The 12,573-nt window shown below is 35.3% G+C and overlaps 1 protein-coding gene across 1 annotated transcript in view; it reads left to right on the forward strand.

Moving 5' to 3' along the window:
• Plxdc2 (plexin domain containing 2) overlaps nucleotides 1-12,573 on the forward strand; it is a 394,952-nt gene that overhangs the window by 205,900 nt on the left and 176,479 nt on the right. The window contains exon 4 of the mRNA XM_059263622.1: nucleotides 10,434-10,503. Coding sequence (XP_059119605.1) covers nucleotides 10,434-10,503 — 70 coding nt within the window. The remainder of the gene's footprint in view (nucleotides 1-10,433; nucleotides 10,504-12,573) is intronic.

Raw genomic sequence — 12,573 nt, forward strand, 5'->3', positions numbered from 1 at the left:
ATAATATGAAGAAATTTAAAAAATAAACTGAATGGAAGTTTAGAGACTCAATTTCTGAATCTACCTCTAATGATAAGCAATAGAAGCATCTTATTTCTCAGTATGGTGAAGGGGAGAATAGAATTTCAAATTAGGATAAGGAGGTCATTTAGTGGGAAGACAGAAGTTCGGTGCTTTTCCCACAGTTAGTTAAACAGTTTTGGTCTGAGAAGAGTGCTCTCTGTCACTTTCAGAGTTTCAAATTTGTTTTACTTTGTCTTAGTATTATAAATATGTGTCACATTTATTTCTACATTTTGAAGAAAATTTTTAAAAAAATTAATAATGGTACATTTGGCTATGTCACTTGGCCCCAGAACATCCTGAACTCTACACTCCATTTCTATTCTATTGTTTAGCAAACGTCTAGAAATGTCTGCCCTGGGCTCTGGATGACCTACAGACAGCAAGCCTCCATTAGACACAATGAAGTTTTTTATGTCTGAAGAGACAGGAAGGTCTGACAATGTTTAGACTTCGAGGTTATCACTAGTTTTAAAGTGATACAATCACTAGTATAAACAAAAGATGTAATTGTCAAGATAGAGTTTTTGAGTCAAACCCTTGTGCTTTGAAATGATAGTCCTACTACATTCTAATGGTTTCAATTCATGACTTCTTTTCAGAGTTTGGAGCTGAAATAATATCAGACTTCTAAAAACCTGTAAAATTTTCTGAGAGTTCCCACATAGCTTTTTCCCTGTCCTATAAAACTGCCTTTAAAATAATAACATGATAGTTAATTACATTGGTCCCATACATTTAATTAATCTATATATCTTATTCTAATTTTATTAATTGTACATCATCATCTAACTATCATCCTTGTTCCCATGCTGGCCCCATGTAGGACTTAAGTTGCATTTATTCCCCACATCTTTTTAATGACCCTTTCTTTCTTTCTTTCTTTTTTTCTTTCTTTCTTTTTTGTTTTCTTTTATGAGCTTGAAATTTCTTCATGGTTAATTGAAGATGTCCTCCTCTAACAAGAATGCAATGATATTAGAACTTTGTCCTTCCATGTGCATCATATTAGGAGGTGCATTGACATGGCTAAAATTGGTAGGTTTGAATCTTAATCCCCTAAAGCAACAAAGCTGAACAGGGTGTTCAGTAAGAGCCAATCAGGTCTTGATAACCCTGCCCTCAGGGATTGGCTGATATTATTATCTCACAGTTAGTTGTGAGAAAAAAATATATGCTCTAAAAATTAGTTTGCCCCACCCCTTGCTGCTACTCTTAGATGCTCCTTAGAGGTCTTATCCATGAGATGATTTATCAAGAAGCTTCTTTCCACACCTGAACTGGATTCTGACACTGCCCAGTCTCTAGTTCTGTAAGAGTAAATCTCCAGTGTTTGTAATTACATAGACTCAAGCATTCTATTTCTGTGGAAAAAAAAAACAGATAATGCCATGCATGAAGACAGTGTATTTTCTTGGATGTCAACATCAATACCTGCTGATGGAGGCTCCTGATAGTTTCTCTTTCTTCACTGCAAAATTACTATAATTCTTTTTGTAAACAACAAGTTTTTTGCTTATCATCACATTTTTACTTACTAAATTTTACATTCATCCTCTTTAAGTACAGATAAACACTTAGCATGTCTGTCAAATTAAATGTTAATCCCATCCTCCTAACCCCTGTAAATATAGTACTTATGTTTATTCAAAGCAGCCAGATGAGTGCTTTGTGATATTGCTCAGAAATATTACCTGTAGTCTTGACATCAACTTTACTAAAAAACAATTTCCCTTAATTGGCTTAATTCTTTCTTATGAAAGCACTTGATAGCATGTTCAAATATTGAAGGAATACATAATTTAATAATTTTCTGCAGTTTATCAAGAAGTAAATGAGGACAATTTTTATTTAGGAAACTAATTTTAGAGAACTATTGGTGTGCTAGACACATTCATGAACATAATTCATTGTTAACCATTATTAACTCAGTGCTTATAGAGATTTAGGCAATATTTAGTCATTTGATCCCTTGAATCACCTTTTCAAGAATAGTCTTTACATTAAGGTTAAATGTTTATGAAGTCATAAAGTCACTGTGCTGGCTAGTTTTATGTCAACTTGACACAAGCTAGAATTATCTGAAAGGAGGGAACCTCAACTGAGAAAATTCCTCTGTAAGATCTGGCTCTATGGTATTTTCTTAATTAGTAACTGGTGGGGGAGGGTCCAGATCATGGTGGGTGGTGCCATCCATGGACTGGAGTTCTATAAGAAAGCAAACTAAGCAAGCCATAATGAGCCAGTCAGTAACAGCCCTCCATAGCCTCTGCATCAGCTCCTGCCTCTAGGTTCCTACCCTGTTTGAGTTCCTGTTCTGACTTCCTTTAATGGTAGATGGTGATGTGGAAGTATAAGCCAAATAAACCCTTTCTTTCCCAACTTGCTCTTGGTAATGTTGTTTCATCACAGCAATAGAGACTCTAACTAAGACAGCCACCAGCCCAAGATGATGTCAAATAAAGCCAAATAAATCCTTTTGTCACCAACTTGCTCTTGGTCATGTTGTTTCATCACAGCAACAGAAACCATAACTAAGACAGCCACTAACCCAACAAGATGACATGTCACTCCAGGTGTCAGCCTTTACAAAATCCTGCTAGAATGTTCAATAACTAGAAAAGAATGACACAAAGTTCAAAAATGAAGTCTCACTGAATGAAGACTGTAAAAGACATGCCTTCTGATTAGTCAGGGATCAATGCTGCTGCCATCTGCCAGAGAAAGCACTTTATGTGCCTTGTTCAGTATCAACAAAATTTTTCCCTTGCTATGTACATCTTGTAGAAACAGATCACACCAAATCAAATCAATCATGTTTATCCAATGTTTATTAAATCACGTTTACTTACTAGAAACCCAACATTTCCTAAAAATAAGCAACTTTTGCTAGAAACATCTGAGTAAATAAAACAACATTGTACTAAATTGTGTTATTGCACAAAGTTCATAATTATACACCACTCACCTGAAACAGTGTGATCAAGATTTTATTTGATAACATAAGATTAAAATAAATTCTCCTATGCCAATAATCATATTAATGATATTCTTCCATGCTGACATGTTTAATAGATAAATATGTGACCTTCAAATAAAAGTTATTTGAATGATTAAAGGTAGAATTTGAAAATCCATTGTATAAAACCTGATGAAAATTCAGTTCATTCTTGAACATACTGTTTTTAGGTCCTTTGTTATTATAGTCTTATGAGATCAGCAATTATTAAAACTTTAATTATTACTAATTTTCCTCCTTTAAGCTGCTTTCAGCAGTTTTGTGCCCAATAAACAGAAAATAAAAAGACTCAGGAGACTTTACAAGTTTAGATTTATCACCAAAATGAGGAGCCTTCCTAAAACAAACAGCAGTTTGTGTTAATGGTGTTTCTGTAAAACATGGTTCTGGGAATTATAAATGGGACCCACAGCTTGATTGCCAACTTATTATACTCAAAAATTAGTAAAGTATGATAAAGGTTTAAAAAGAAAGTTTTACTAAAACAAGGTTGTAAAAAAGTTGTAAAAGGTTGCCTTGTGATGTGTCAATAAGCTAATGAACAGGCTTCTGTCTTCAAGAGTTCACATACACAGGATTGACTGTGTATGTGACTGAACTTGCTGTCATGAAACTACTGAGGAATAGACAAGTTAAATGAGGAAAAGAGATATTTTAGTTGTAAATGTTTGTAACTAGTTGTAACGTTAGAATTACTACAAGAAACACAGCATAGATGATAATAAATAGTCTGAAATATGCAAGAGTATCAAGAATCTATCTATGGAATGTCAGACATCAGTCTGGATCTATGACTCTGGACATGCCTGATTTAACTGTCAACAGAAATTTCAAGAAATAGGGTTAGAGAGATGGCTCATTGGTTAAGTGCACAGAGTTTTAATATCAGCACCCACACTAGGTGGTTCATAAATGGGAGATCAGATTCCTCTGTTATGGGCAGGTACCATCACTCAAATGTGTATACCTATTCACAGACCCACACATGTACACATAATTAAAAAGGATAAAATTAAAAATAACACTTAAAAAAAGGAAACTTTGAGAGAATATGTGTTTATAACATGCTATGTGATTGTGAAAGCCATAGTCACAGATAGATATAGCTGCCCTCAATTCACATCCAATTATCTGGCCTCATAATTCTACCAGCTCTTCAAAGCATGCTTCCAAAATTGTCTTCTATCATGAGACCAATGATTCATTTGCTTATCTGGAAAATTCTCACTTCCCCACTTTTCCACAAAACTAAGACAGTTACCACATTTAATTGCTTTAATTATGTTTCTTATACCTTTTATTTATTTATTTATCTTTAGTTCTGAGTTTTAGAACTTCTGGCTAATGCTGGGGGTCAAATGGAGGACCTTCTGTATATACTTTGCCATGTTCCTTTGTGTTTTGCTCAGACTATTAATCCATTGATTAAAGTTGAGACTTTACACAGTCATTTTCCTTAATCATTTTTCCCTTTAACATTAAATATTTCCTGGCATAGTATAAAGTATAAGGTTAGATTTACTCTACCAGTTTCTGTGTGATTTTTTTTGTTGTTGCTATGGTTTATAGTTTTTGATGATGCCCAGGGTTCCCTTAACCTTTTGGTTACAGAAGAGTTCCTAGACAGTTTGGGGCAACTTTTAATTAATGTTTATTGCATAGTTAAAGGATGCATAACTAATCAGTGACAGCACATGTTCTTACAGCTAACACACCTGACCTTTCCTCCTGCTTTCATCAGCTTAGTTGGTGTTCCTGTGGCTTTCCACTCTTCCAGCTGGAAATCCACATTGTCACCCTAGTCTATATCTCCAGTTTTCATGTCCAGTAGTACAGAGTCCTTCTGTATTGCTGTATATGCTACAGTCTCTGTTCTGTATTCCATGCATTCAGATTCTTTTAAATTAGGATGTATTAACTGTACAATGGCTGTTATTAAAATTTTATTCATTTATTTTATATGTATGGCTGTTTTGTCTGCACGAATATCTGTGTAGCATGTGCATATGGAGTGCACACTGGGACCAGTAGTTATTGGAACCCATCAAACTAAAGTTACAGAGGGTTATAAGCTGCCATATGTGTGTTGCAAATCAAATTCAAGTCCTCTGGAAGGACAACAAGTGGTCTTAACTGCTGAGCCATCCCTCATGCCCCCAAAACTGGGTCTCTTTATACCAATCTCAGACACATATATAAAGTGTTTTGGACTGTATCTATTTCCCTTATTATTCAACATTAACACTACCTTCCCATGGGGCCTGTTGTTTGCTTATTTGTTTGTTTTCTCTTATTTTCCATTATACATTCTTATTTCCTTCAAGATTTCACATATGAAGGAAACGTATGGTATCTGCCGTTCTGAGTCTAGTGTTTAACTTACATAATGATCTCTAGTTCCAACCATTTTCCTGCACATAATGTGATTGAATTCTATTTAACAGCTCAAAACCCCTTTATTGTGTATGGGTGCAACATTTTCTTTGTCTGTTTATTCACTGATAGCTATCTAGGCTGATTCTGTAGTTTGGCTCTTCAGAATGATGCTGTGGTAAATGTAGGTATATGAAGAACTCTGTGGTGTGTTGCCTCTAGGTTCCTTCAGGTATACACCCAGGAGTGATATAGCTACACCATATGTCTCTTTTCCTACCACATCCTCACCGACTTCTGATTTTTTCATTATTTGTGTTTCTCAATGACAGCCACTTGGACTGGGGTGAAACTGAATATTTGTGGGTTTTAGTTGAATTTCTCTAAAATGTTGGATGTGTTTTTATGCATTTATTAACTTTGTGTTCTTCATATAAAAAGTATCATTTCAGTCCATTTTCCCATTTATTAATTGGATTACTCACTCTTGATTTTTAATGTTTTGAGGTCTTCATACATTCTAGATAGTAAGTGTTAGAGAATGAATCACTGCTAAGGATTTTCTTCTACTCTGTAGGCCATCTCTTCTTCACTGTGGTCATTGTTTCCTTTGTTGTACAGAGATTTTGTAGAATTGTGCAGTCCTGTGGGTCAGTTCTTGCTATTATCTTTGGGTCAACGAAAGTTCTATTCAGAAAGTTATTGCCTTTCTTGAAAGGTTACTCATGTGGTTTCCTCTTGCATTTTCAAACCTTTGGGTCTTACCTTAAGGTCCTTGTGAAGAACTTATGGTATTTCCTGTTTAAAAAGTCAATTTTGGTTCCCTGAACTTAGGCTCAAATGCCACTTTTTCATGATACTTTCCCTCTACATGGTTCTATTAGGGATCCTTCAGTGATACTTTCCCCATCACTAAGGAGACTCTGAACCTTACTCACTGTCCTACCTGCCTGTTTCATACAAGAGGATGAATGAAGATTGAAAACATGAACAAATACAAGTTCCCCTTATCTTTGTCTGACAACTCTTTTATATGTATCATCCTAGGAAAAATAATGATCTAATTAGTTATGGGCAATTATGTTGAGTAATCATTTGACTTGAAGGCACTTAATAAAAGTCTAGTGCTTAATTGTTTATATTGATATTTCGCTGCAACACTCATTTAGGTGAAATACTAATTATTTTCCTAATTTTGTCTTTATATCTCAGTATTTGAGATCATTGCCTCTATAATCCAACCTAGGTTCAAAGTCTTAGTTTCCTCCCTGAGCCATACTTAGCCACTCTGACTCTGAGTAGTTTTCACAATGAAGTGGTTGTAAAATAAGACCAAGACCATGTAAAGCCATTCAGTTTGTATGTGTAGATATTGAGACTGATGAGTGATTTATTCTGGGAAGACAAACCTGAGCTAAGAAGTAATGGCTGAACTCTGAAATTCCACCTTAGTGGCCCTTGTTGATTCTTTACTGGCCACTGATGGACAGTTGTTTCTCACATATGAGTAACTTCCTACCTTGAGTGATATCTCTTCTTTCTGCCTGAGGCATGGTGCAAGTTGGAAGGCAGTTGAGCAACCTGAGTCAATACAGAGAATCAGTTGCTAGAAGAATGTGCTGCTTCCTGCCCTCCAGTGATATTCAGGCACGTTCCCCAGTGTTTCAAAGAGCTTACTGACAGAAACTGTTCAGATAACTTGAACGTTGTAAATTGGATTATCTGTTCTTTTGTGTTTATGGACTACAGTGTAGTGTATCCTGTGTAGTACCCATTCATTCTTGTTTTTTGTCTTTCATGTGTGTGTGTTTTATATATGGTTGCATATGCATGTGTCCATATGTGTATGTGTGAGTGTATTCACCTGTGTAGGTGCATGTGGATGCCAGATTAACATCAACCTCTTTCCCTCAATTGCTTCTCTATCTTATCTTCTGAGACAGGGTTTCTCACTGAACCTGGAGCTCACTGTTTGGGACTGGATTGTCTGGATTGCAAGTTTCCCAGAATATACTTTTTCCAGATCATACCCCTAGGGTTAATGCCCAGCTTGCTATGGGGTACTCAGTATCCAAACTCAGATCTTTATGTTTGTATAGCAGAAACTTTACACAGTGATACATCACATGTCACCTGTCTTACACTATTTTTCCCACAATATCCCTGTATCTCTCAGCATGTATCTTCCAAGATCACCCTCCAAACACAGCTTCTATCTAGGCTGGGGAAATAGATTAGTCCGTAAAGTTCTTTCTGCAGAGTCATGACAATATGAAATGAAATCCCTAAGCCCATACAAAGCCATTGTAATCTTCAATCCTGGTACAAGGTGGAAGGCAGAGTGGATAATCCCTGTATACTCTTGGGCCAGCTTCAGTCTGTCATGCATGAAAGCAGACAACAAAAGAAAAGAGGCCCCATCCCTAACAAAGTAGAAAATGAGAACCTTCTACACACACCTCTGATCTTCCTGTGCATGTCTACCTTCATACAGGAACATGCCCATGATTCACACGTACAGACCCCATACCACATCACATACATTACATATACATTTGGGCATGTATATGTACTCTCTATCACATGAAGTTTTTATGTTTTGTTTTCTGTTATGAATTTTCCTCAGTCATTGGGTGTGTGTTGAGTTGGAGGAACAACTCAAACTAGAGTAACACTTGAAAAAACATATAGAAACCATGACTAAGTAAGGTTCATGTATCATGTAAGACAGGAGCCAGAAGTTAAGAGTATTGGTTGTAAAGAACCAGAAGCTGCAGTTTATGTCTGGCATGAGAAGGACTATAAGGTATAAAGCTGTCCAGTAACACATTCTAGTTATGGCTAGGCCTTAAGTGTGATTCTTAAGTATTCCTGTTATTCTCAGGGACAAAAGACTACAGACAAAAGGATTTTAGAACAAGGTAACAAAGTGATGCTAGACAGTAGCTTCAAGGAGTACTGGACCCAAGGATCTGTAAAGAAATTTGTGTTTGTGTGTGTGTGTGTGTGTGTGTGTGTGTGTGTGGTGTGTGTGTGTGTGTGTGTGTGTGTGTGTGTGTGTGTGTGTGTGTTGGGGGAGTTCTCAGCAGTGACTCAAGAGAATGTATACATTTAGCAGCCCTTCAGCAACAGCACCTGCTAACTGCTATCCACATTGCTATTGTAAGGGGTAGAGAATGCCATGGTGATAGTTATATAAATTGGCCATTTTATTAGGGAAGTGGTTCAAACACAGATGTGTTTCCTGAAGACGATGGATTCTTAAGTTTCTTTCAATGCCTATTTAATTTTCTTTACCTTGTGTGTTATTTGCACACCGTGGTCTAACTCAAAACATATGTAAATACCTGCTGTGTCTGAGAAAACATAGATAGTGTGATTCTCTTTCATCCTTGGTCAAAACTAGGTCTGTTAGTGACAAGTATTTAAAGTGAAATGTTAGTGAGGATGTAGCATTACTAATGACCATGGGAAGACATCAAAATTGTGGGATCTGTCCACTATAATAATTACCCTCATCAGATTATTTTTGACATCTTTCAGACACATCAGTTTAGTATTATTGCTTTCATTTTAGTGTTATCAATGACCACTCATTCCAAGTGGCACAGTAAAAGCATTTTTATTTTACCATTAACATAAAATAAATGTGATGAAAAACTTTTTAAGGAGATGTGGGTTTCAAGAGAAAGGAAAGAAAAACTAATTGAAAGTCACTGTAGATTCTGAATGATTAACTTCGTGCCAAATAAGTCATTAGAAATCTCTGAAGGATATGAAAAGGCAATCATTTGCAAAATTGGAGAGAACTAAATTCCAACAGATATACTCTTCTACATTTTAATTTGTAGATTCAGAGAAATAGAATGTAGAAATGGTTGGATTTTAACGTAATAGCCCTTACGTAAAGTCTGCACATGCTGTTGAACTTTAACCCAGGCTAATTAACTTGCCTTTGAATACAAATAAATACATATATCTATGTGTATATAGATGGATGAATATATATATATATATATATATACACATATATATATACATATATATATGACAGACACATAGATAAGTTATTAATTTTAGGTCATTGTGTTATGTGTTACATGATCTTGCATCTTGCCTCATAATGCTTTAGGCATACAAAAAGCTATTCTGTTGTATTTTATTAGTTTTGTATGTATTAGTGTTAAACCAAATATACACATGCAATTTCATATGTTAAGAATTGATGCTCTAGGCTCCTTTAGGAAGGCAAAAAATGTAAGACTTTTGAACCTTCTGCCTGAATCTATCCAATTTCCCCTGTACCAAATCGAAGTAACTCTGCAGTAGCTACTGTTCATCCTGCAACCATGTGCTTTTAAAATGAACACAATATGCTATGTCTGTATAACACAATGTGCTATGTCTGGATAGCTCACTGCAATAAACGAACATGAGGATGCCTTAACGTCTGCATCTACAGGTCCATGACATCATCTTCCATCAGTCATTTTTTATTTTAGATTTACATAAAAACAATAAACAAAGCCATAATAGTGTAAAAAGCACTATCTTTGTTTTCCAATCTACTGGTTTTTAATCAACTGGTAAATAAATAAATAAATAAATAAATAAACTATTCACAAATATCTTACTCATCAAATGACAGAAAGATCTTGGCAAATGATAAAATAACAGTGGTAAGGACTGAGAGAAAATATCTTTATTTAGAATTTAAATTTCCAGATACTCTTTGTAAAAAGAAAAGGAGGCTAATAGACCATAATAACCTAATTTGATTCTTTTCATTTGCTTCAGAAATGTAATTGCGAAAAATACGTTCTTTAGTACCATCCAACACTTAGTTTTTAAGGTCAACTGCAATACCAATTGAGTAAAGGAGAAACCTCATTTAGCTTTAATTGAAAAGCTCTCTAGTTTACATATACCATTCTTCACATTATTGATTTTTTTCTTTTTTCGGTGTTGTTTCTTGCAGAGAGTGAACCTGTCCTTCGATTTTCCATTTTATGGTCATTTTCTACGTGAAATCACTGTGGCAACTGGGGGTAAGTTGTTTTCTATGCATTCACCTAAAAAAAAATACAATTTCACAACAGTTTTTATTTTTAATGTGTCTTATCTTACAAGATAGATGAAATTTATTAAGAAATCATGTGCACAATATATGCACACTGTAATATAAATGTAGACCCCTGTCTCAAGTAAACTTAAAAACTCATGTCAGTGATTGGGCTTCTATGAATTGAGATCTAGCTTAATGTAGTGCGTAGTAACCAACCTGAGAAGATGGCTATATCATGCTTAGTGCTTCAAAGTACCATTTTTTGAAATACCTCAATTAAAAAAAATAAATAAATAAAACAGTATCTTCAATGATACCTATCCTCTTTGTAAAAGCATTATTTCAAAGACACTCTTTTTGTCTAAGTTATAATAGTAAAGTGGATATATAAATCTGTGTACCTTGCTTAAATCAAACTTAAATCAGAGACCTCACCAAGATAATTCAGATGCTGACCAATATCTTCACACTGCAAACAAATTCTCATTAAAATTTTCCAAAAAATCATCTAGCTTGACTGTTTTTGTACTGCTCATTCATCCAAGCAGTTCTGACCCAGACCCAGTAATAGGCCTTGTAGAAGGGAGGATAGACTATGGTTCTTGGCTGAGATCATCATCTCATCTAAGGCCCAGAAACAGAAGTGATATGCACAAACAGTGATCAGAAATGCTCAAGGAGGAGGAAGTTACTCAAAAGGAAATGATTTCTGTTGAGCAGCACAAGAACAGTTTAGAAAAGAATCAACCTTTGGAGCTGACCTATAAGTGGGTAGGATTTTATAAGGCAAATAGGCAATGAGTAAAAAGTGGAAAGAGAAAAGATAGTCCAGAAAATCAAGTGCTTAGTGAAGTCATAGTCTGTGGCCTATACTGAGTGGGTTTGAAAAGAATGATGTGGGGACCTTAAACCAGGAGCTTGAGTGGAATCTTGCTAGCCTTGGGTTTTACAGAATAGATCTAGTCTGATCTGACAGTGGGAGGCAGGGGAGGAGGAGGAGTGATGGTAGAGGAATTAGATAGCATATTTTTCTCTCTTTAAATGTTAATATTGTATTTCATTATATAGTATGAAATTATATAGCACTGTAATAGTGTATTATATAATAAGTTATGCAATAATACAATGATATGGATAATATGTTATATAATGATGCGATATTATAAATAATAATATAATTATTGTAGTAGTCTTGTGTAGCTGAAAGCTTTCCTGTGTCCTACCCAGTCCGCAGCCTCTCAGACCCAAGTAAACACACAAGGGCTTATATTAATTAAAACTGCACTCCCTGTTTTACCAGGTAATATTATTTCCTTCTTGGGTCTCTGAAGGAGTTGAAGATTAGATAGTTGTAGTAACAATTTTCCTCATTAAGAAATTCAGAAAAGAAACCCAGTAAGAGGTGTAAAGTGTATAAGTTTGAAAGACATCATAAGATAGTTTTCTGTTGATAATGCAAGTTAGGATAGATAGTGAATTAGGTACATTTTGGACTCACCAAAATAGGATAGATAATGGAATATTTTATGCACTAGACATTGTTGATGTATTTATTGCTTGTATATATTGTATATAGTTATTATACTTATTTTATATAGTTTTTCTTATATTCGTTACAACTTTAATTTTTTTATTTTTATTAGACAAAAAAATGAGAAATGTGGTAATACTTTATCTGTGCTGAAATGTGGTGATATTTTCTTTGTGCTTTAATAAAGCTTGCCTGAAGATCAGGGGGAAAAGGCCAGCCATTTTAAGTAAACAAGAAGTGACGCAGCACACGTCCTTAATCTGATCACTTAGCAGGCGGGGTCTCTGTGTGTTCAAGGCCATACTAGGGAACAGAGCCAAGTTGGTGACACACATCTTTAATCCCAGTACCAACCATAGAAACCTGGAGGTCTGTACAGACAGACAGTGACAAGGAAGTGAGGTAGCTGGGCTAAGATAGCTAATGAGTGGGCCAAACAGCAAGGAAATAAAGGTGTGGATAGACAGGAAGTAAGATGCGGAGTTGGTGAGGTAAGGTGGCTGGTGGCTTTCCCTGTTTCCT

Source organism: Peromyscus eremicus, chromosome 5, assembly GCF_949786415.1.
Source record: "Peromyscus eremicus chromosome 5, PerEre_H2_v1, whole genome shotgun sequence".
NCBI lineage: Eukaryota > Metazoa > Chordata > Mammalia > Rodentia > Cricetidae > Peromyscus > Peromyscus eremicus.